Source organism: Dermacentor albipictus, chromosome 1 (genome assembly GCF_038994185.2).
Source record: "Dermacentor albipictus isolate Rhodes 1998 colony chromosome 1, USDA_Dalb.pri_finalv2, whole genome shotgun sequence".
In the NCBI taxonomy this organism is placed as follows: Eukaryota; Metazoa; Arthropoda; class Arachnida; order Ixodida; family Ixodidae; genus Dermacentor; species Dermacentor albipictus.
Genome location: NC_091821.1, coordinates 423,425,693 through 423,451,709, shown reverse-complemented (window position 1 = coordinate 423,451,709; position 26,017 = coordinate 423,425,693). Strand labels below are relative to the sequence as shown.

The window sequence follows — 26,017 nt, the reverse complement described above, 5'->3', positions numbered from 1 at the left end:
AAAACTGGTAGGCGAATTGCCATAGCCATTAAAGTAGGAGAGACACAATTCTATGTGTGATACAATGGACACATGGTCTTACAAATAAAGATGCCATCTTTACAGTTCGCTACACATCGTATCCGATTTCACATCACACAAGTCTCTTGCTTAAAGCAACTACGTCATCTTCATATAACCTGCCATTGTAGGTCTCATTGGCAGACACGTGAATCACTTCCTTTTACATAATCGCATTGGTGCACGTCTCCTTTTCTAGCACGGCCTTGACTGTGCAGGGCTGTCAGCGCGGCTGAGCGCACGTGCAGCCTGCGCGAGCTATTTTAGAGGTAATCTGCCGTGTATGCAAGGAGGGGGCTTAGCATCACGTGCACTGCGTTCATGCACGTTTATCCTGGAGTTGCACAATCTCGGCTTTTGGAGAATCGTTGAAGCAAGCGGCAGACGAAGCCTTTGCTCCTCACAGTCGGCACTTTTCATGATAGCATCGTCCCACTGCAGGCAACACTATCAACCGTGGGGGCCGTGTGGACGCGAATGTGTGGCTGGCTTTGCTTTGTACCGTCTACGTGAAGATATCAGAGACACGGTATGAAACCGTATCTTTCGTCGCCAACCCTCAAATTGAACAAAATTATTTTTTTTTCCGTTTTAAATCTGCTTTTTCCAATTGGCCAATAATTTGGAAAATATTGCAGCCCCTCCATTGCAATATCCATTGGCAACTGTACTTGTTTGCATAAAAGGTCAAATTTACATACTGCCAAACTTCAATATAACGACGCAAATTGCAAATTTTACCAGCTCTGTTACATCAAGGCTTAATGAAATTGTGAAGGGGACACATGGAGGTTCTGACCCCTCTGCACTTGGCCCTACTTATGCATCCTAGGGAAACAGCAACAGCCAAATAATCCGTGCAAAAACTGGTATCAAGCTGTAGAGTGAGGTGAAATTTCAACTGTATTGTACAAGTTACAAATGGTTTGGTCACAAGTTGTGTTAGAAAATAAAAATTCAATGAGAAAATTGGGCAAGTATTATTGAGCAGAGATAGCTAAAAGCCATCTTGTAGAAGGCACCAACTAGTAAATACGGTATTTTTCAATTTTTAATACCTTCGTCATCAATAGTGAAATGTTTATCAGTGTTCTTGTGTTCATTAGCGTCCTGTGCCACCCATGGGCCAAAAAACTGCTACTTTTAGTGCTCATGCCCCTGTAATGTTGTGACACAATCAGTTGGAGAGTAAATTTTATGAGGAAAGTCTTGCATTGTAATACTGGTTATGATGGCTTTTTATTCTGACTTTTATATTTTATGGCAATCGCTATAATGTGAAAAGAGCCTAGTGGAATACTATATCCATAAGTAATTTGCAATGACAGCTACTAGCTGAAGGACACTCTTGCCCATTGTACATGTAATGGCATGGCAGTGATTAAAGCACACTACATGTGTGCGCTGTATTGTCTATACTCTCACCTGTCATGTTTAAATTTGTGTAGGAGCCCATGCAACATGATAGCACCCTCCAGTACACTACACAGTCATAACAAGAAACAAAATGATTTTCAATATCAACATTTTTATTCATCATCAATTTGTACAAAATACACATCTCTAAACATTTTTGAACTGTATATTCTGAACTGGCCAAAAACAAGCTGCAGTGCCTGACACTGCCCTATTCCTTTCCCTGGGATTCATATGACAAGACCTGCCGCACGGAACATGAGATGTGCTTTCTCTGTAGTCACAGCCTTCACACAATTAACTTCTTGGGTTTTTAAACTGGGCAGGCTTCAGCCAGGTGAGGCAGCACAAATAGCTTGGTGCCAGAGTATTGCGCGGTGCACCAAGGACACCTTGTGCTGGGAGCAAGGGGAGACGAAACATGAGGCTTCTTATCAACAGTCTCTAGGAACTACTATCGCCTTGCAAGTGATTGTGAGCTTGAGCCCTTGGCACTCTCGAGTTTCTCAAAGTGTTTCCGGGCATTCTTGATGTTGATCAGAGTAGCCGCTGGTGCTGTGAGAGAGAAGTCAACAAGCATTGCCTTGACAACCAGAAAAATGATTTCACTCTAAAAGGTACTCCTACAAACTCTCTGCAGACAAACTTAAGCAGATGACAAAGCGGGTCACTTGTTACATTGGTTTTAGTATGCACAGCAGAACTGTGAATGTCTCCTACAAACCTACACAGCCAAACAAAATTATACTGGGCCCAGTTAAATCAAGTTCTACATTATCTGGAATAATTTCTGAACACCATAGAGCAGCAGTGAGCATATGTAGTAAAATGTGTGGTTACACTGAACATAAGATTGTATCCACACATCTTAGGCCAACTCTATGCCAAACGACTGCGCAAGTTGGTTCTACTGTGTAGCCACACCACTACTATAGCTGCAATGAGGTGAGGAAAAAGAAAAGTTTTCTTTCCTGCATTGTGTGTGCCTAGTGCGAATTTTCAGTGCCATGGCTGCACACCAAGATGTGTGCCGTGGCAACAACCTCTAAAAATATCTTTCTATCAGCTAGCATCATGTGCATGGGTCCATGGCCATTTGATTTTATGACGTTAGGAACAGCCAATCAGCATCTCTCCCAGTAAGGTAAGTCCCATTCCACAAAATTAAAGTCCAATATATGTTTTACACAATGTATTATAATTATTATTACACAAGGCATCAAACTCGCCGATGCTTCTTTAGAGACTAGTTCAATATAAACAGGTTTTGCTATACTGCATGAAACACTGAGTGCTACTACACAATAATGCACCAGACACTAGTGTCGCTACATTACACTTAAAGGGGCCCTGAACCACTTTTCATTGAAGTCAAGAAATGCATCTGAAGTTAAAAGAGGCTATTTCAGAAATACTTAGACGCAAAAAGTACTTGAATGCATTCAGCAGAAGCTTAGTTAATGGTAATAAAATGTGCCCTACATGGTGCTTCAATTCCTTCTTCAATGGCTTGCATTGCAGAGGCTACGGCGAATCAGGGCATGCCGTGCCCACAACGCTCCACCTACTGAACGTCATTGTGGTGCACAGTTCAAATACGATTTTGGATGATCATGTAGATACCACTACTTCTGATTATGACGCCTACAACGCACCAAACGCGCACCTCAGTGAGCTGCATTGCACTCGATCAACAGACTCATCGCGGCAGCTGCAGCATCTACACTACGTAGCAGACTGCAGCTATATGCAACTGTTGTGTGTATCTGCAGTGTTAGCTTTGAGCACGACAGGGCTTCGGTGCACGCTTGCACTCGTATGCTCCAGTCTGGCCATGTTACGTGGTGCGGGCTGGCTTTGTCTTGCACCAGTTCTACCGACAGATAGTAGCCACATCCAACTTGTACATTTGGAAGCACTATCAATAGCTCAATACAAATAGAAGTCTGTCAGGGCATCTAACCAGGAGCGGCCAAGAGTGAGTGCGTGCTGGCAAACATGCATGTGGTCTGATCCTAAGTTTCATGTGGTTCGAGGCTAGTTCAGTGTTAAAAACTAGTCGAAATTAGTGATACCTTACAGCTACAACATCTATAAGCAAGGTGGCCAAAGCTTAATTCCTACGCAGATGGCCATAAGAGAGCGTGAGCAGATGGTAGTCGGCTTTTTCCGGAAGTACGTAATAATTATTGAAATTCAAAAGTAGATTTTGACGTACTTTGGCCTGTTCGTTAAGCTGCATCAAATATACACAGCAACCATAGGAAGAAGCACACTGATTCAAACACCCTTCTTGATTGGCCAATAGCAGCTGCGTACGGGAATCTTCTATATTACAAAATGAAGCATCCAGAAAAGAGTGAGGAACAGGCCTCTGTTGAAAAGGTCACCAGCAGTACGCACGACTGAAAAATTTGGCTGACTTGTCCACAGCAGCGTGTGCTATTCGCAGACTGTTTTATTTTTTTTTCCACCAAGCCCAAGGGGTGGTTCAGGACCTCCTTAAAGCAAAATGTTAAGAATTTTTGTTTTGTTAAACCAGATATTAAAAATTATCTTGGTGTGCTTTTCATAACATTTCTTTTCTTTATTTTTGTTTTCCAGACTCGCTGAATCCTACTTATAGTACTTCCCACTACTTATGCCATCTACACAAGCAACATTACATAGGTAATCACTTTGAAAGGGCCCTGAAATACGTTTTGAACATAATTTTAAAGAAGTTGCTCATCTGTTCACAAGGCTCCTGTCAACATGCGATCTGAATGCTGCACTGCATGCAGCAGGGAATTTACAATCTCATGTCAAACGCAGTGAACAGTCGCTTGCTCATATCTGCAATGTCGTCCTTGAAAGCAGTTAGTCCATCAACGCTAGCCCACTTGAACTCCGGCACAGTGCAGACGTTCAGCCCACTGGGCTGCACACACACAATATTTGCCAACCACAGGCTACAGGAAGAATTCAGATGTGGCCTCGATCCCAAGTAGGAGCCTGAAGCAGCCTTGGGCCAAAAACTCGCCTAGCCACTACACCGGCACCCTGGGCATGTCTTCTCCTGCCACCTTTACATGCTATTGGCTGATATTGTGAGCGCAAGAACAATCTTGGTAATACATAATGTCTAATTTTGAGTTAAATAAATGGAAAATATATATGTCTGCAATCTCAAAAAGACAGCAAAATCATTTCATCTTTGCACTGCGCACAGCTGCACCTGCTCTGCATAACCTCAGAGATGGCAGCGCAGCGCAGTCTACTGCAGCCGCCACAGGGTGCCGCGACAAACCCTTTTGCTGCTGCAACACTCCACGTTTGGCCGGGGCTTTGCCCTCTTGGCTTCTCCAATGTGTAGCTTCCAGTGCTTTTGCAAAGACGAAAAGATGGAAAAAGCCAGGTATTCGGATTTTTTTAATCCTTCAACTGTAAGTGGAGTTCCACTTACAGTTGAAGGATTCTAAAAATGTTTGCGCTTTATTTATGGGACAACATACTTTAACAGTGAGGCTATTGGAACAGCTGCACAAATAGAGAAACAAGAAACTGCAAACTTACGCATGCTAGGGTCAGCCATGATCACCATAATGTAGGTGTTTGGGGTGAAGACATCAATGAAGGCAGCAAAATTGCTATTTCGCACTTCCATGCTTTGGAACTGGGCAGCTAGCTTGCTGCAGCTCAACTTGAACTGCTTGATAATGTTGGAGACCTTCTCAAAGCGGTGAACATCATGGTGGGGCTTCCGCTGGCAGTGGCTGATTATCTGTTTTGAGGAAGACACAGGAAACATTAAGGGCACCGGTAGGTACTGATGGATACCAAGAAAATTATTGAGAAACTTCTGCCAATATTTCAGGCATGACTTGCAAAAAATAAGTTTTTACCTGATCACTGAGGCCTAGTGCCTTATCATGCGTTTTTGGAAGCACGTTCTCAGAAATTACGGATCGCTGAACAAGTGCGCCTAATTCGAGCTGAAAATGCAGAGAAGTATAATCATACAGGTCTGGGCTGTGGATTATATGCCTGTCAGATAACGCCACAGCATTTAGTGCTGGCCACGTGATGCAATGCCTAACACCTTAAAGCCTAATTCTTTACTGCATCATCAATTTACTTATCTGCTGAAATGCATACTGCAATCACGTATGCTAAAACGCTGCTAGCATGGCACTTTGCCCTAGTTCCGTGGAGAGGTGGTGCATGCTCTGTGGGCCTAACATATCACACAAAGCTAAAAGGCTCAATTTCTGCTTTATATGCATTGTTACAGTGGCTAGCAACGCACTATACTTTGGCCTTAGGCTCTGGTTTGTTCGACAGGCAGTCTATGAGGGTGAGAAATTTCATTCATAGTAATCACTACACAGTCCTAAGTGTTAAAATTTGTGGAAGTTTTTCTCTATTCAAATACATATGGTTCTGCTTATCGGTTCGAATCATCTCTCGATTCAAATTAAGAGATTTCGAATTACCGGGATTTCACTGTATAACTACAAACTTTACTATGTACTACTACTGCTACCTCCATCAATCCCAAACCCAGTCCATGTGTAAGTGCACAAACCAGGATCCAAGATGTTCTTACAATATTTAAATAAACCAAGAACTTTAATAGATACTCGTGTTTAGTATATTGAGAGCTTAAAAATGCACTCACAACTAAGAATTATCAAAAGCCAGCAAGTTATAAAATTTACTGACCATAAATCCAATATCATTCATGGCCAATATGTGCTACAGCCACTATGCTATGTCACTTCAATTGTGCTGGCACAGAATAAGTCACTGGATTAAAACCAAATTTCTCGGTAATGCCAACAGCAATAGCTTGTATTACGAGAACTTGCTTCCTTCCTTCACAGCCATCACATCTATCTGCATACTCACAAGGAAAGTAGCACGCTCGAACAGGAGGACCTCATTGGCGTCGATGATGTTGGTAAACTGTTGCAAGTTGCTTTCCAGCTGCTGGACATTGGGTATGAGGGTGTACACAATGGATGACCAGGCCTGCATGCACACAATCATGGTCACACACACGCCAAGGCAACTCCTCCGCAAAGCATAAACTCGTTCTGCAGAACGCACAAGAACGTTGCAGTTTCACCCAAAGGGCAAAATACTGACAGTGATGGGAAAATATTCAGGGTGTCTACCAACCGGGAAAACCGGGAAAACCGGGAAGTCTCAGGGAATTTGGACAGTCTGGAAAAACTCAGGGAAAACTCAGGGAATTTGTGCTTCTATCAGGGAAAATTAGCTGTAACTTTATTGAAAGGGAATAAAAGTCGTGTTAATGCTGGCTCCAGTAACAGAGGAATCGCAACGAATCGTCATTGACGCCGTGTCATCGGCGCCATGTATTGCCAGAGTAGTTAACGACCGATTTTCTAGACGCCCGATTTTTCGGGCATGCCCGATAATTTGCACGGTTTTGCGGCACCACCACGTACACCATTTAGTCAATGTATATTGCCCTGACTGCAGGTCTGAAATGGCATTAATAAAAGCCGCCACCGCCGCTATTATGATTCGAACCTCGAACCGGCACACTCGCAGATAGATCCGCTGGCAGCCGTAACCACCACCGCGGCAACGTTAGGCCTAGCTGCTTCAATGTTCGCTATTAAGCTTCTTGCCGTGCGGTGCCGTGTTTTTCATTGAAAGAATTCGCCGCTATCACCAATGGCACCGACTCCGCCTTTGTAATCCTCGCGATTGGCCTTGAAGCTCGCAGAGCACAGCGCGTTGCGTAATGCGTCTCCGAAAGTTAGCTTCGCCTCAGTACACTAATGTTAGGCGGTGAAGCATAACAAGCGTGGGAAGGGGCAATTGTCACGGGACATAGTATGCGTGCACCCCGTCTTCTGTCACAGTACAAGCCCTGATATGCCTAATAAGCGTACTGGCAGGCCTTCAGAGCTTATTCAGACGTGCCTGTGGTAATTTTAGCCCTTAAAGGCAGTTAAAGACATGGATTAATTTTTTTCAGACTGCCTGTTCTTTTTTTTCAATTTTTTTTGCGGCCCCTCGGAAGTCCGAAAAATCAAATGTTGACAGTACAACTGACCAAGGGGATGCTTCAGATGATCCATGTGGTGAAAGCGTGGTAGGAGAAGGATGAGAACAGAAAGGACCGACGCACTGAGGAATTAACGGGAAATGAACGGTGCCGCCGCCTTTTTGAAGGAGCTTGAGCTAAAAAAACTAAGTATTGGCTGACGCTGAGACACAGGTGTCCCTCATCCAAACCAAAATAAATTGTTTAAGCAGTGAAACCCAACACTGAGATGTTGTGTACAGGCGGAGAGTATGTCATGACAGTTGAGGTTGACTTCCCAGCTGCTGAGAGAGAACCTTAGTTGTGACAAAGTTCAGGACCCCATACAGATGAGCTTGCTATCCGTTGATAGAAATAGCTGATATTAAAAAAAATATTTACTTATGTATGCATCTCCTTTTCATTCGTATTTGAAGATGTTCGACTCAATTTGGAATGGGCTTTACCATTTCTTTCGCTGTGCATTTTACTAACACCTTCCTTCTGTTTTCTTTTTAAATAAAATAGATATTACTCCTTACTATTCAAACTGGATTAAGTCATTTTTTTTGTTTCAGCATGCTTACTAGAGAGTGACAGCATCGGGCAACGTGGTGTCAGCCTGTCTTGACATAAAACAAAGTTCTGGCTCATTCAGGGAATTTCGCAAAGGTGCTCAGGGAAAACCTGGAAAACTCAGGGAATTTTGAAATGTCAACTTGGTAGACACCCTGATATTGCAATAGTGCACAAAGTAAGGCTCATAGATTTATGGGTAGTATAAATGGCTGTAAATATTCATTTACCGGCTAAACGCACATGGTGTCACATGCCCAAAGACACATGCTAGAAACAGTGACAGGTAAGTGCGATAGCGACTGCACATCGTCATTGCTGGGGAGCGGTAGGATACGCAAGCAGTGCTATTCATGTAGCACTGGCACCCGTATGCAGCACAATTAGTGGATGGCATTTTGTATCTCACAGGGAGACCACAGAACTCGTGGTACTCAATCACAAACTCGTGCGTACAAAAACACTCAGGCGTGTCGCCATGCAATGAGGGACCCCACAGCTCTGCCGTTCTACTAATTGCCGAGAAGGCAGCACTGCTCGTTGGCGCGACATTTTTTTTTTGTAGTTCGTAATCCACATAGAATAAAGCGCAAATGTCTATGTAATATAAAGACTGGGATTTTAAACAATCACATGGTGCACTTCATGACAGCCAACTTATGTCAGTGCATTCATCTCAAGTACCGAGGCTTCTTCACCAGTTCGTGCCAGCGTACCATTTTTCGCAAATTTCAGTGAAGATTTAAAATTATGATTCCTATTGAAATTGCAACCAGCATGCTCGATTAGATCACTATAAATCGTGGTCTTTTCCATTTCCACCAACCTCTTGCAATACGTTCCTAGTGCTTGTCAGTCTATTGAATTGTCAAAATAACAGACATGATACATCAGAATGAAATAAAAATTAAAAACTAAAAATCAAGACATGATAGCAACATTGTTTTTTTATTTCTAGCGCAGTGGCTAAGCCACTGATAATTAGTGATGTCACCTCCAAAGAAACATATTTCATGCATTCTTGCCTTTGTTCTAATCAAATATTGATACAAACTATGTTGTACCTGCTTTTGATAGCGGAGCGCACTCTTATCATTTCTAAACTGATGAAACTTGCGCTCCTTATGTATATTCATGTGCTCAATGCAAATGTGCTCGCACAATATGTAATCATTAACTGTACTAACAATTTCACGTTTTTGGATTGGAGGTGACTTAATTAGCTGTAAAACAGTCAGTAGTATGAAATATATTCTTATATCGTAAAACCTTGTTAATTCCACCCTCGTTTATTCGGAATATTAGATCATTCGGATTCGTCCATAGGTCCCAGCAGGGGTATGCGTTACTTAATGCAATCAAATTCCTGTTAATTCGGACGTATTTGGCTGCACGATAGTCAATTCGGCCGACGCTTGGCGTGCACGGAGCGCCGCAAATGTACGACACGCAAGAGCAAAAGGAAAGTCCCTCTAAAACAGTGCTAGTGTCCAGCCAAAACGAAGCGGGGGAGTCCACATCGCGACAGTCATCAGCAGAAATCGTACGTGAATGACAGCAAAGCCAGAACACTTTGACCCTATTTGTGCCTTGAAAGCCTTTTCTTGCGTTCACCACCATGCATAACACCACGTCGGCTCAAGACTGTGTAGTCGCCATCCATGATCGCGTTGACAGCGACCACGGTTTCTTCTGCAGTTGTTGCAGCAAATGGTAATTTTGTTTTGGCTATGTGCATGCGTTGGCCACATGCCTTCAGAACCACAAGAATGGCATCCATGGTCATGTCGATAGCAGCCGCGGTTTCGTGGTTGTTTACCGCAGTGGTTGCGGCAAACACAGTAGTTTAATTTTAACTCAGTTGAAAGCTGTCAAGGGTGAAAAGCACCGGCTACATCGTGATGGACAGACAATCTGTTAGCGATGGCTAAAAAATAATCAGGATGTGCACGTGCTAGTGAAAAGCGTGTCCCAGCTGAGGACGCGTGCCGCGGCTGTGCTGCGAAGGAAGTCGCGAGGTCATCGCCACTGCAAGCGCTAATTAGTCGCGGAATGATGAGAATTGCAGCTTCTGCACTGCTCTTGTACAAAATAGACAATAATTTGCTGATTTCTTCAGAAAATAAAAGCGTATTGACATAGTAAGAATTTGTTATTTGTATTCTTGACACCTTCAATAAATCGGTTAATTTTGACATTCTTTTTCCAGCCCCGTGAAATCCAAAATAATGAGGAGGTTTACAGAATGTGCAATAAAGCACAAAAGAAAGTTCTTGGCTAATTTTGACAAAGCTAAGGAACAACAAACATTGGAAAGCAAAATTTCATTTCAAATTTCTGAATATATAAGAAATTTTCCAAGTAATCACAAACATCCTTGTCTTCTTGCACTTTTCAGACAAGAAGCAACCACAGCAGTATCTGGAGTAGAAGTGATACCTATGCTCCAAAACTGAGAAGTGATCACGGTCATGATTGGGTTTTGAGAAAGAAAAATTAGCTGCATGATGCATCTTGGAAAAACAATTTTATACAAATTCAACACATCAAAATACACAAACCATGCAATTTTCATTGACATTTATTTATAAATATAAACAATGCAGTTCTTGATCAATGTGAACCATAATTCTCTCTCTTAATGCAAACTGACTGCAAGCTGACATTGGTGAGTTCTTGGCGCACAATAGCCTGAACAAGGGGAACCATAGGAGCACATGTATCATTTTGACAGGTGGGTAGAGCGCCGCGGTACACATGATTTCCAGCTCACAGCGCATGATCTTCATCAGCATCTCTGAAGGCTGCTGCTGCCGCGAAGGAGAGTCCTGTCAGTTTTCACAAGATGATGTTGCAGCCGTATTTGGAAGCTGTGCAAATGACCGATAGATACGACGGCTTTTCACCTGCTTGAAATGCTTGCACTCCATGATAATGTCATTAGCCAAGCAGAGTATTTACAAATTAGTAAACTGAAGGCCTTATCAGCGATACCTTTTAAGTCATGCCCGACTTTTCCAGACTCTGGCATTTCAACGTCAGCCTTGTGGCAAAGTGCCAGCACATGTTGTATATAGGCGACGTAGCCTTCGGTGGTAACGTCGTAACGTCTGAACGTAATGTCTGAACTCGTGATGCCAACTCTTTCTTGGTGATGACCTTCCGAACCAATAGTTTTCCGAAGAGATCTCGCAACTTCTGCTTGCAGGTATACCAGTCACGGAGTTCTTTTTTGTGGTTTTGAAACCACACTATCGCAGTTCCTGCCCGATGCACAAACGTGTGTACAACTATTTACATGGGGAAAAGATTATGGTAATCGTGCAGGCTGCTATAAAGGTCACAGCTCCAGGAGACAGTCTACCACTTCTTCTTCGTCTCCCTCTTGCACGTACAGTCCTATCCAAATGCACCATAACAACATGAACAGTACATTCTTTCGAACTCGTGCAACCCACCCGACATAGGCCAGCTTCAAGAAATCTTGATTACTAACATGGCCATGCACTCTGTGAAATTTAAATTGTTGGGTTTAACATCCAGCAGCTGTACAGTGGGCAATGAGGGATGTCATAGTGGAAGGCTTCAGATTAGTTTTGACCACCTGGGGCTCCTTAACATGCAACTTTAAAGCGCAGTACACGAGTGTTCTTGCATTCCACCTCTATTAAAACGCAGCTGCCATGGCCAGAAGTTAAACTCGTGACCTTAGGCTCAGCAGCATGACGCCACAGCCACAAAGCCAGCATGGCAGCTCACTGTGTCCAAATGCAGTGCTACCAGTCAGTCACAAGAAGGACACTACAGAATTCAGGCCTACCTTGTAAAGTGTTTCGTCCCATATTGATGTCTTGAAACACACACACTCCAAAGGCTTGGACAACCTGTTGAGGTCCTCTTGTCTAAGACGGAATATCTGCAAAGGAATAGGCACAGTGAATGAACAATGCACATAGCTGTTTATCACTGTTATTTAGAGCTTCACACACTTGCATTCTTGTGCGCTTAGCAAAGCTAGAAGCTCTGAGTGACATTCATTGGTGAGTACAAGTTACTTCTTCAATCGCATGGGCCATGGTAGAATACGGTGGCATGATTTTCGTATTATGCATGCCAATCTGAGCCGGGAGTGTTGACCACAACATTGGCAGCTTATGTGCCTTGCACTTAAATGCTGCAATGTTTCAATGCCCATAAGAGAAAACTCCATTTGCTCCAACTCCAACTTTGCTCCATTTGTGCTAGCATTTTTGCATTCCTCTCTATTCTTTCATGGCAAGGTTTGGTTGACTGCAGTTAAGAATGATGATATCAATGCACCAAAGCAAATCTGATTTTTGCTGCAATGCATACCTGAAACCAGCGATAAGACATGTTGCAATATTGAGGGGAATTCATTTGACAGCAATGCAACAGGAATAATTCATAACAAAGGTTCAAAAGCTTGTAGCTTTCCTTTGATGCCAGTGCAACTGAATCAAACCTAATTAATATTACAGAATCAAAATTACACCACATTGAATGGCTGAACTGGCTCTCTAAGCCTTTTTAATAAACAATAAAAAATGAATGAATACTTGTGATCCAGATTTGGCAATATTTTCTCCAAATGTTTTTCTAGGTTTATGATGGTCTCTAGTACTAAAACGACATTATGAATGATGAATAACAGACTTCACTAAATGCAAGCACAGAAGATAAACACTACATGAGAAGGCATAATAGTCCACTTCTGTGATACAATAAGCCAATGCACTCTCTCAACTACCAAGATGCTGTCACAAAGTTCATTCAAAACAAGCAAACATCAATACCCAATTGTTATTCTCACGTTACTCCTATCTGATGACAAAGGCTTAATAGCTTTTGTTTTGTACATGCACACTGCCATGTACACCACAATGTTTTTTTTTTTCAGAAATGTCCACTTTTCTCACAAATAAAACTTCAATCCACCTAAGAAGAACATAAGCAGAAGGAGGCTTTTGAAAAGCTGCATGTCTTCACGCAAAGCAGCTGACTCTGAGTAAGACCGGTAGTGTCCTAGGCATCAAAACAGGAAAACAAACACACCCTATCTCTCTGTTCTTCAGGCACAAGGTCCATCTTGTGAACGAGACAGAAGATCTTGGCTTCAGCTGAATTCTGCAGTATTGCCTCCAAGCATGACTGGTAGTAATGAAGGTCCTTTTCCAGCTCCCTTGACTCCACGTCAAACACATAGATCAGAACCTGTAAAGCACAATAAATTATTACACATTGCATGCTTCCTTGACCTTGCAACCAAGGATGGCATGCACATACAAATGAACCTTGGACAAAGAGCCTGTCATCACTGTAATGTACATGAGCATATCCATGCCAAATGCATATCATATTGACCACAAATAAAGACGGGGACAGAGGAAGAGAACACAAGAGAACCGGAAGAGAACCATGTCGTTTTTGTGTTCTCTTCAACTGTCTCCACCTCTATTTGTGGTCAATATGATATGCAGCAAACACCAACTAGGCCAAACTGAAGTTCTTCCGTGCCACATGGGAACAGAAAATGACATTAACTTGCTAATGCCTGAAATTTTAATGCCATTTGCATGATGCCACACAGAAAAATATAATTTCATTCCCCTTAATGTCATTCATTACCTAATGCGTTTGCCAGAACTCATTTCACTGAGAAATGCATACTCTCTTCGCCATAACTAGCGAAGTGCAGTATAATAAGTACTTCAAACATCCTCTAAGAAAAATGAAAAATTATGCGTGCGTTTCAACTACAACGCATTTATCAGAGGTTGTACTTGGCAAACTTACACAAGTCGGCATTGCAGCAGCTTTGACGTGGCAGGTGCCATTTTGATTTTGGCCTTCAGATTTAGCATGCAATCGCCGAAGCTGCTGTGGTCGGTAACAATGTTGTAAAATACAGCAACAAATTCAAGCTAACGGCACCATAGTATGCTTATTTTTACATTTCGCTATTCAGGAAGGTGATGCAACTTGTAAATGCATATATTTTTTTTTTATTAGTACCCTATAATTGGTCACTTCAAAACGTACTGCCATCGACAATGTGTCAAATGTCATTGAATTTGGGCCCGTGGCAACACCGGCAATAAAAATGTTATTAGAGAACAGGCATTACCGGCTGCATGTCATTTTTAGTGCCCGTGTGGCACAGGTGTAAACATACTGTAGGACAGGAACCTCTCGTAATTCGCCTCGATCACTTCTGTCCTGTGCCAGCCACTTTCATCATATGTAGAGTTCATTTCAGCCAAATGATATATGCTCAGGAAATAAAAATATCATCAGCCTCCCTAAAAATATAGAAATAATATGACACTAGCACTGCTTTACCTAGTCCATCTATTACCTGTAATTTTTCTAGTCTCGTTGCTCCATCTGATTTGCTGCTGGCATTATCCCTACCAAGCCCAACATATTTCTTTCCTAGACATTTAGGCAACTAAACCCATGAACTAGTTAATCTCTATGCATCATATATCCTAATAAGCTTCACCACCTGAATTTCAGCTCGATTATCACTAGCAGCATTCATTGTCTAACCCATGATGGAATCTTTGTACACTGTTAGAGGTAACACATAGCGGGTGGCCGCACTCCGCGGAGCACGACGGGTGCCGCCCGAAGTATTGCGGTGCAAGCACAATCAGTGCCAGAGGCGGAGTTAGCTGCACGTCGTCTGCTACGGTTCCTCCCACTTCACTGCGAGCAGCGAAACCTAGATTGCGCATGCACATTGGAGTACAAAAATCCTGTAGCAATGGTGTGTCAACAGGTAGTATTCTAAATCAATTATCAAAGCATGCAGGCATGCTATACACCTAAAATTTTAACTGCACCTTTTAATTCTAAAAGGTCCCTCTAGTCACCGAGGGTTGGTTTCAGAATTCGCAAGCTAATTCGCATGTATACGCGTATCGAGACTATGGTGACAGAAAGACGCGATAACTGTGAGATGAATGCGATGAAAACGAACGTCCAAAACTCAAAGCCGGATACTGGGTGCAGCATGAACGGCGTGGCCAGATAACCCAGTTCAAGTACTTTCTTTTGAGCGCCATGGCTATTCTTTGGAACCACAGTGCGTACGGTGAAGTAGAAGGAACCGTAGCAGATGACGCGCAGCTACCTCTGCCTCTAGCGCTGATTGCTCTTGCGCCACAATACTTTGCGCAGCGCCCGCTTCTTGGTGGTCCAAGGAGCGTGGCCACACGTGCCGTGTTACCTCTAACAGTGGCTGCGCCTGTACATGGTAGAATTACCATATTTACTGAGAAAGACTGACCCTCACGCAAGACCCACAAATCCCATTCTTGAGATAAAAAAATATGAAAAAATAAATGTTCCCCAAAGTTGCCTGCTACAATGCATAAATCACAACCATGGCTACTAAGAGTTTTCAAGTTACAGGAATATATAACAGCGTAGACGGCACAGAGGAAGACGTTTGGAGTGTGCCAATGAGGTAGTAAGCACCGGCGACAATGGGGCGATGTCGCCAGCTAAGGTGATAAAGAATGAAGTGGAACTATCACTGGTTGTGAATCTTGAGTAACTGTGAGCATAGTGTGTAGCTAGTGTTTGCATTATTCTGCACATCATTTGCGACATTGTACGCAGTTTTAACATTTGCCCGACTAGTGTAAGAGCCAGACCTTCCCAAGATTCAGATAAAAGGTGCGTCTTAAACGAGTAAATAAGGTACACCTATACTTTTATGTTTATCTATATGCTGTCATCAGCTTTCTTTCAAGTTCCTTTATTATTATTATTATTATTATTATTATTATTATTATTATTATTATTATTATTATTATTATTATTATTATCCAGTTTCTGGCCAGATAGGTCAGAAATGGCACAATGCACTGCCTGTACACTGCTTGTCTCAGGAATATTGGTAACTATTTCTCACTTGGCCGCAGCCAATGCTTGAAGGAACACATAAGATTCACAACAAGATTCATGTTTTGCTCTGGAGAGGTCTGTGGCAGAGATGCCCCAATAAAGTTCAACACCAACACCACTGTGGTGTAAATAACCCATACAACAACATATTGCTTTTAATGGTTTGCCACTTTTCTCATTATGGACTTTTGTATTCCCGGCATGCGAACACCTATTGCATAAAGCAATGTAACTTGAACTGCACATTGAATACTATTAACTATTTCCTTGGAAAGGCTGTTCATGCTAAAAATTGGGCATCCAACGAAATGGCATTGTTAGACACCGTTAATTGAATGACTCCAATAGACGTAGTCTTGAATGCCTCACAGCTTGACACATGGTTTCCTGCACTATAGAAGGCTAGTTGCCCTCACAGTATGTGCAGCGGCTTTACATTTGCTGGACATAAGCTGTCCAAAAACCAAGCACACTATTTCAAATATACTTGGCATAGTTATTAAAGCCTATTTCATTTACTTAGATACTACAATAAACACTTTATTTCTCACAGCTTCGCTGCATACATGTCACTGGAGTATGATTTGTGGTGTGTAGCCCTGGACCGATCCATCTCAGGAGGTTGCCTATATATGCTGCACCCAACCAAATTCACAGGAGAAGGCTGTGCCCTTGCATAAACGTACACAGTCTTAAGAGGCACTTTCAAAGAAATCATTTCGGATTTCTTTGAAACAATTTGAAAAAAACAATTTCAGTTTTTCATTTTTTCAGATGTCATTAGCCCACAGCACTGCTCTACTGCACACAATCTAACCTTGCAAGTATTACATGATCATCTAACCTCAACATTCCGAAAAATGGTGTCCTTCTGGCTGGCAAAGTAGTTTTCCATGAAGGCTTCCTGGCCACCACAGTCCCACAGGTTCAGCACCAGGTTGCCCAGGAAGCGCACATGTGAGTGCTCAACGTCAACTGCAATGAGGAGTTCATGTTGAGAGTGGGTGGAGAGCTAGGAGCTCCATGTTGAGCTCCTAAAAAGGCCCCTTAGAAAAAGCCTAGGAAACAACCAAAATTTGCTGATGCAGGGTCCTTGATGGCATATTACCTTCGTAACAGTCACTGTGCAGTGCCATTGGTTGCAAAAAAGGAGCTCACATATTCTCGTGGTTCAGCCCATTAGGAAAAAATGGTGAAGCTAGGTATTTCTTTTGTTCTACACATGTTATCCAAATACTCACCTGCCACGCACAGGCTTACCGCACTGAACTCTTTACCTAGAGGGTGCTGATGGACTATATGCAACCCTTTCGCGAGCAGGTGCGTACAAAGAGAGTGACCACATACGAGCTAGAAGATGTGCACTGCACGTAATTTTCACCCTAAGGCCATCATTCACACCATAACAACAAGAAATGAGTCAAGCGGGAAGTGGCCACAACAACAGATAAAAGAGAGCAGTTGTCGGAACCGACTAGAAGTTTACACTTTTGGCGCTGGACAATGCACTTCATAGTATGCTGAATGTAGCCACAGCCACACAACCACAGCTCAAGCAGGGGAGGAGGGGCACCACTTGAGAGGAAGATAATTTTTAATGCGAATAGCATTCTTTGCCTACTTCAGCCATTTTCAGCCCATCTATCTAGCCTCTTACGCCAACCCAGTGACCCAAGTTGTCTACCTGCTTGGGCGGCTAGGTATGTGCTCTTGGTCAAGATGCCGTCGTAGTTGATCCACTGTCTTCATTCCAGCCTCATGATCTTACTCTTGTCATCTATCCTGACCGAGTCACACAAGTTGTCTGATAGCTCGGGCCAGTAGGTAGGTGCTCGAGGTCGTAATCATTCCATCTTTGTCATCTGACACTCGTCATGCCGGCGTCATCACACCATTGTTGTCATACAGTTTCATGTATTTGTTGTCACACCGACATAGTGTTGCTTTCGTGGTCATTCAATCGTCATCATTCCAGATTCATGATCCAACTCTCAGCATGCTGTCATTGTCGTACCTACTACTCCGACCCAGTGGTCCAAATAGCTGGGGTCACTAGATGTGTGTTCAGGGTCGTGATGCTGTCGTGGTCATTGCATCGTCATCATTCCAGCTTTCTCATCCGACTCTCGTCATGCTGTCGTCATCATGCCATCGTTGTGACACAGACGTCGTCACGGTGTTGTTTTATCATTTTCATCACTTCAGTAACATTATCCATGCATCATCGTCATACCACCTTCATTGCTCCATTGACGTCAATCTTTCTTTGTCATTGTCTTTTAGCCATACTGTCATCATTCAATCATGATTATGGAGTCTTTGTCACGCTACCATCATCTGTCACTATCATGCCTACATTGTCAGAATGTCATTGTGATGCTGTAATGGTCATGTCATCATTGTCACTCCAGCTACAACATCAGACTCTTGTTATGTCATCATTGCCAAGCCAGAGTAGTCATACAGGTATTGTGATACAGTCTTCATCATTCCACTGACCTCATGCAGTTGTCTTAACATCGTCGTCACCGCATTGTCACCATGAATTTCTCAGCATACCGTTGTCATCATGCCATCATCGTCACACTGTCGTTTCATGATCATCATCGTGTCAGCAGTGTCTTCTCATAATCATCAGGCCATCTTCATCAATCCATTGACGTCATTCTATCGTAGTCATGCTGTTGTCATTCAATCGTGATTATGTCATCATATTCATTGCATCATCATTAGACAGACACTAGAATGCATCCACTGTCATGCTGTCATCACCATGCTGTCTTGGTAGTGCGATCATCGTCATTCTCACTTTGTCCGGTTGTCGTCACACCATTGTCGTCATCTCATCGCCCTCACGTCGTCAGGTTATCGTCATTATATCGTCCTCATAATTTTTAAGAATTGACATATCATTATTGTCACACTGTTGTTGTTCCATCGATATCATTCCTTATTCCATCTTCAATGCATCAGCATCATACTGTCATCGTCATGCCTCCATGCTCATGGGCGACCTTGCTACATTGCGTGACTGCTATTCACATTACCATCAACAGTCATTGCGAGATGAGTTTTGATGTAATTTTATATTTATTTATCTCTTTACCCACAGCACCAAGTAGTGTTAAGCCCAGACCACACGTACGCTTGCGGACATCCGCATGCTAACACATGCGCAGATGGTGCGGCACGACTCACACACATTGAAGCGCAGCGTGATCACGGCGAACAGCTCATTTCTTATCAGGGGCTTCGGCTGCCTTGCGTCGGTGCCCATACCTGTGCAGCTACGCCATGGTACAATGAACTTTCCGTGAAGCAGGTTTAAATCATGCAAAAAAGTGCTTTTTCGTTGTTTCTTGCCCTGACGTAACAGCTCTAAAAATATAGCAATTACGTTTATATATACTGAGGTATTTTGAAACACTGTCAATAACAAAGTAACAAGTGTATCTGTCAAGGCATCAATGAGTGAGCCCAGTGAGCGTACGCTGTCTCTTGTGGATGAAAACTGCAATTAATTGCAAGGCGTGGCTGACATGTAGACATTATCATGCCTATCATGCAAGCGTACGTGTGGTTTGGGCTTTTATGGTGGGAAACGGGGGGGGGGGGGGGGGACATGATTTATAAATAAAAGCAGGTCAAAAGCAAACAAAGTAATTGTGAAAAACAGTAAACACTTGCAAAATACAAGAACATTATTGCAGTGATGACAGAAATAGCTTGTTAGACATAACAGATATAACCTTATTAGCCAATTGGTTCCACATTTTATCCATCTAGGGAAAAAGTTATTGAATAAATCTGTTCATAACGTATCAATTGTAGATATTTGATGTAGCAAGATGTGTCAAAATTTCTGTGAGATGATGCTTATTGAGATACTTTTCGTGTATTAGTCATTCTAAAAAGAGTCTGTAGGCTGATAAAATTAATTTATGGGATCCTTGAAGGAAAATTCACAACATTCAACAAGCAGAACACAATCATTGGCTTAGTATCTTAATAACCGCAGTGGCATAATTCCTTATAGTAATTTTTGGAGGGAAACTCCCATCTGCAGAAGGAAAGCAACCACAGTGGAGTTTTCCAGTTTGCCTTGGTCTTGTTCAGTTCAGGGTATCACAATGGGTAGCAGAGATAAGTGAAACAATTCCAAACGCACTCACTTGTGGCACCCAGCCTCCTCGTGTCCCTTGCAATGTAGTTGGCAAATATGATGGACCTCATGCTTGTTTTCCCCGAACCACTCTTGCCCATGAGCAGCACCTAAAATGGTGCGAAGAGATATGACTGAGTGAAAAATCATACAGAAAGATAACAGATATATTTTTTAAATGATGCACCATCCCACAATACTGCTGACTGTCAGCTCACACAAAAGTGCCCCAAATCATAATTTTCAATACTTCACCATGTGCCATGCCATTTGTCAAACATCATTAACAAGATAAGAAAAATTATTTAAACTTTGAACATATTAAACTTCTTTACTTGAACACTGGAATGTTTTAAGAAAATTTCACTTAAATGTTTTTCTAACTTTCAAAACTACTTATGGATGGTTTGCTACACTCAGGTGGAATATGTGGGCTTTCTGGAAAAGAAAGAAAGCTTGCTAAACACTTTACAACAGAGATACAAACTTTGCTCTTCAAGCACATTGATAGAGGCACTAATACGGGTTCTGCTAAGCAAAGGCAGGTGACTGCTAGAAATTTTGTAAGTGAAGTCAGCAATGTCGACCTGAACCTCATGTAGGAGGGAGTCTGAGGTTGTTTTGAGTACTGTTGAGGTTCAGTCTTGTTGGTAGGATTGTTTAAATGCAATGACTGACCGAAACAAGCAAGTGAACGAACACAAGCATTAACTTTAACAAAGGCTTCATACATGCGTATCACACTCATGTGGAAGATGCTATGCACACATACCACATTAAAGAAAGATAGTTCTTTTTGGACTCTCATTACTGCTAGAAATGTGTTCATTTTGGGGTATTTTATGTTCTAACATTTTATTTCGAGATGCAGTAGTCGCAACGTATACTGCGATACATATAATTATAGCCTGTTCACTGGTGTTTTGAATGGATGAACAGCAGCAATAATTGCTCAGACAATTCTCAGAAATCTTGTGGGAAACTTCAAAGAAGTACCTCAAGGAACATGAATAAAAGCAATAATTTCCTATTTTTAGTATGAGTACTGAGTGTAAAAAAATCTGAAATATACAAAGTATTTACCTGATCTTTAGTTCTAAACCTTTGTTAGTCAGATGTCGCAAAAAAATTAAGATTTCTTGGCATCAATACTAGCCATAGTGACGCCTATGCTACAGAGGAAAGCAGTAGCTTCGCAAATGTTAAAAAGGGTAAGCTTCCATTGTGCGGGAAGCATTTCTTTTTACTCATTGCAGCAAGTGCCTGCTTCACTTTTTACTGCAGTCTTTAGGCTCATGATCAGCTTTTGTGTGCAAGCAAGGTGGACAAGTGTTCATTCAACTGGCACTGGAACCTCAACATGCTTTGTTTAGTTTCTGTACCATGCTATACAGTCATTTGAAGTGCTGCACAATACTGTGAAGTAATGAGTAATAGCACATTGCCGGGGTAGTGTTAAAAATGCAAGACATTGAACAGCTAGTCAAGCTTCAGTCAAAGGCAAGTCTGAAATCGACTGCATGCCCTCATGCGAGTGAAAACCCCATACGATGGGAAGGATTGCTCATAATAATTGGAACATACAGAAGTACTGAGGAACAAAGGTAGCCCACAGTGGGGGAAATAAAATAAAGTTGTACTTTATATTAATCAAACATACTTATAAAAATAACATGCACTCATTAGCATTTACAATTGTCTGAGACATTGTTGAAACAGCCTATACATCAGATCGGAAAATTGAAAACCGGAGAGAAGCTTCTGTGTCTTCACTGCTGCTGTTATTTAAAAATTACGTTGCCGAAAAGACCAAAGCGCAAATTTTTCGTCTTTTTACTAAAGTGCTAGGAGCAGTGTAGTCTAGTGTCGATGATAACTCCAGTCGAAGTTTTATTTTTTTCAGGCTCCCCAATGTGCCAGAAAGTGTCAAACCTGACAAACCGTTAAAGTTGAGCAATCATGCCAGCCAGTGCATGATTCTACTAGTAGATTTTCAACGGAAATGTTTAACAATACGTAGAAAAACTACTGATCAAACTTACAGATATTTATAGATGCAGTAATGAAAGAGAAAGCATGCTCACCCACCCAGTACTTATTGCTATTTTTGCTGCTTTAAGAATCAGCCTAATGAGTTGATCTCTGTCGCAACACAACAAAGCATTTGTAAAACAGCAGCTCGCAACCACACGTGCTACAATGCAGAAAGAGCCAGCTATCACATCCTTTCTTTGAATTGTTGCTGTGCTCTCTTAATCTGTCATTTATACACTTTTCTACCTGGCCTATATAAACCTTTCTGCATAATATAGGAATTTTATAGACTGCACAATCTCTGCAGTTAAAAAGCAAGTTCCGTGATGCTCACTACAGCCACCCTCTTTGTCAGCGGCAAGATTAGTGATTCTACAGAGCTTGTCTAACTTTCAAAGTGCAGGAAAGGCAACAATGACAATGGCAGACTCCGATAGCCTTTTCAAGTAGTGTGAAATCTTATGAATGTAAGGAAAAATAAATATTTTACGATTACCTTAAGTGACTGGAGTGTCTGTACATTTACGCAAAAACAACTTAAGAAGAAACTCAGCCACAGATGCCTGAATGTGAAGGGAATACTTCACTTCTGAGAGGCAAGTAGACTAGTGCATATGTACTTGTCTGCCTAGTTGCCAAGTGGGACACACCTTGAATCGTGCGTTCACTGTATTGGCAGTCTGCAATATAAGGCAGGTGTTTGACTGGCAAAGTAAGCATTCTATCATTCAATGGTCACATCATTTACCAAATACATTGTCAAAGCATAGGCTAACAATCTTTCTTTTAACCAGCTTGAAATGAGACTAGTTAAAAGGGAGAAGCTGTTTGTTGCCACATGGCGAGTGCTGCCACCATGTTAAGTCAGGGTGAAATGCAACTACGCCTCGATGCACACCTGCCTTGAGTAAAGACTTTGGTAAAGTTAGCGCTTGTGTCTGTCCTGTCATTTGTTTCAACCTGTCACTGCACTTACAAAGCTATTGCAGCTGTGAGAATTAGAAAAAACAAAGAAGCTACTGCCTACTGATAACAGCAGGCACAATACGTTGCAACCTAAAATATGCAGCAGAATGATCGGTGAATGCTGTCAACGGTTGTACAACTAAGAAGCAGCAAGTATTGCAATCATTCAATGAAAGTGCAGATCTCAGCTGAAACCGATGCATTACAAGGATGCCTGGCACCTGAATGTCCCCATGCACCTGCTTAATATGGATGCAATACTGTACAATGCAGCTTGTTCAAAAAATTGACACAGCTTCATTGATGTTTACTTTTAACTAACTGTCATTATTAGTGATGAGGCACAGCAATATAGCACCTTTTGCATAACACAAAACAGCATGCATAGATGCAGGGCCTTTCCACTTGGAAAAGCCCCTTGAGAATTGACTCCAAGGCAGCTGTCCACTGTCTTATGTCACCATTTCATCATCAGCTTAATGAAGAATTAGTTGCTGACATAAGACTATTTCATCACCACACAATCAACAAAACATACAGCATAGCATATCAGTGGATACCAGGCCATTGCGGCATCTATGGCAACGACCTTGTGGATGAGGCCGCCTGATGTGCCCATGATAGTATCACTGTGAAGAGCCAACACAGCCACAAGACTTCCCTCACTAGCAGGCAAGCTTACACTGGCACACTGGAACTCTATGGAATTGATAAAAACCTGCCTCCGTAGCTTAAATGTGTGTCTACAGCTCCGTTTTCCACCTGGGATAATGCAAGCTGATGAAACGCTTATGTGCCACCTGTGACTCGGTGTGGCCTTTACAAACCCCTATTCAATGTACATTGGAATGGTCGACTGCCTTGCATGTGACAAATGTGGCCAATTGTGTATCTCCTTTGTTAATTAATGGCTTCGCTATAGTACACCAAGAAAGGAAGTCTCAGCCCCATTCGATAGACTGGACAATTGGACTTTGTCGGAGGAGAGAATCCTCACACGCTCATCCAGACTGTACTCAGACCAACGCTGTTGCACTTCTTGAGGACATGCAGACAGAGTGACAGACTTTGAGAATTATTGCGCACTACATGGATGGATGGATGGAATAACTTTAATGAAAGGTCTTGCGAGCTGTGGGATGCAAGGTCCCATAGAGCAGGCTACTCCCACGTTGGGACCAGGAGTTGTAACTCACTGGCCGCATCGTGGGCTCGCTGGACGGCCCAGAGCTGCTCGGCCAGGTCCGTGCTGCGTAATGCTTCTTGTAGCCTGGCACAACATTGTTGCACTTCTTGAACCATGCAGGCAGAGTGACAGACTGAGAACTAGCATGCGCTACATCATGCGTCCTCCTACCCCCTACCCCCCCCCATCCCCTACCCCCAACAGACACACACTTTTGTTTTAGCTCGAGCTTCCTGCAACCTTTAACTTCCGTTACTCCAACACAGGGTAGCCTGCCGGTCTGTGCACTGGCGCCTCCTTGTCTTTCCCCCTCTTCTTCCTCCATTTGGGTATTTAGCAAGAGAACTTTATGGTTCAACAAGGACCGTGTTGGCCCTCTTCAAACCTCTTCACCAGAAGTTTCAATAAGGCCGAAAACATAACTGATGTTGCCCATTCCGTGAAGCTGCTAGTCTTACGAGCAGTAAAACAGCGCTAAACAACAGGACGAGGAGAGGGACACAGACAACAGCGGTGACTAACAACCAAGTTATTTGTCAGCACTGTTGTCCATGTCCCTCTCCTCGTCCTGTTGCTTAGGGCTGTTTTACTGCTCGTGATCATGAACCAACCAGCCCAAATGCGTACTGTTCTGCTAGTCTTGCTTGGATAACGAAACAAGATTTTCCAAAGAAAAGCGCAACCGCATGATGCGGCTGTCGTGCCCCATACCCTCAACCCAATACCGTGTACCGTGTTGACTTCACTTAGCGACGTAGAATTGTCGCTATCTCTTTTTTTTAATTATTATTGCATTAGTTATTTCGCTTTAATATAGCTCTGAACAAAAAACATACCTCCTCAAATAGCCTAGTGCTCGGCGTGGGCAACACACTTGTTCGACTTCTCACGTCAAACCAAGCAGTTAAATTTCTATCAGCAATTGATGTACGGTAAGAAAGGCATTATTCGAAAGTTCTGTGTCGGTGCAATATTTCCGATCGGTTCTGTAAGCACGATATTTAACTTGTCAGTCGTGCTACTCAGAATATGACCACCGGAAGGCGTGTCTTGTCTCACGTGCACGAGTATTCCGGTTTGTCAAGTGCCAAAGAGCAAGCTCTGACAAACGAGGTATGCCACATAGAAATAATTTTGTCATGTGACAAACTTCAATACATGATGCCGCACGAGACGATGCATCACAGAAGATGCTGCCTTGGTAGTAGCGACGCTTCTGCGCTCGTGAAAACATCGGAAGAAACAGTTCCGAGTGAAGGAAATCGAATTCGAACAAGTACCTTTTTCTTCATGGCGCTGGATCTGTTTTGCATCCGAGTCCTGCAAATTAGTCGGCAGGGAAATTTACGCCCAAATAGCCCGATTTGCCGCACAATCCGTATTCGCTTGTCTCTCAAAGCAGCTGGGCGAAGCTTGTCTTGTGACTGACAGACAAATGATAACGCCCCCTCTAGCGGCAGGCATATTAGACAAGGTTCGGTTTTGATTTCATATTCAACTGAATTGATGTTACCAGACTCAGCCAGTAGTTAAGTTAATAGTTTATAAAGTAAACTGATTTGCTGGAATATATAAGCTAGCGTTAACTGTTTGCAGCGTGACTAGACGTAGCGTTGGTGTCGAGAGTAGCACTCCTTAT

At 42.6% G+C, this 26,017-nt stretch overlaps 1 protein-coding gene across 1 annotated transcript; it reads right to left on the bottom strand.

Annotated features, from left to right (window-relative positions):
- Positions 1 to 1,568: 1,568 nt before the first annotated feature.
- RagA-B (Ras-related GTP binding A/B) lies at positions 1,569 to 25,818 on the bottom strand. Its single transcript, XM_065425585.1, has 8 exons — positions 25,659 to 25,818; positions 20,203 to 20,302; positions 16,875 to 17,005; positions 13,169 to 13,327; positions 11,916 to 12,011; positions 6,367 to 6,489; positions 5,032 to 5,239; positions 1,569 to 2,031 (listed from the first exon to the last, which is right to left on the bottom strand). Exons 1-8 carry the CDS (start codon positions 25,689 to 25,691, stop codon positions 1,931 to 1,933), a joined length of 951 nt encoding a protein of 316 aa, XP_065281657.1. The 5' UTR covers positions 25,692 to 25,818; the 3' UTR covers positions 1,569 to 1,930.
- Positions 25,819 to 26,017: the final 199 nt, after the last annotated feature.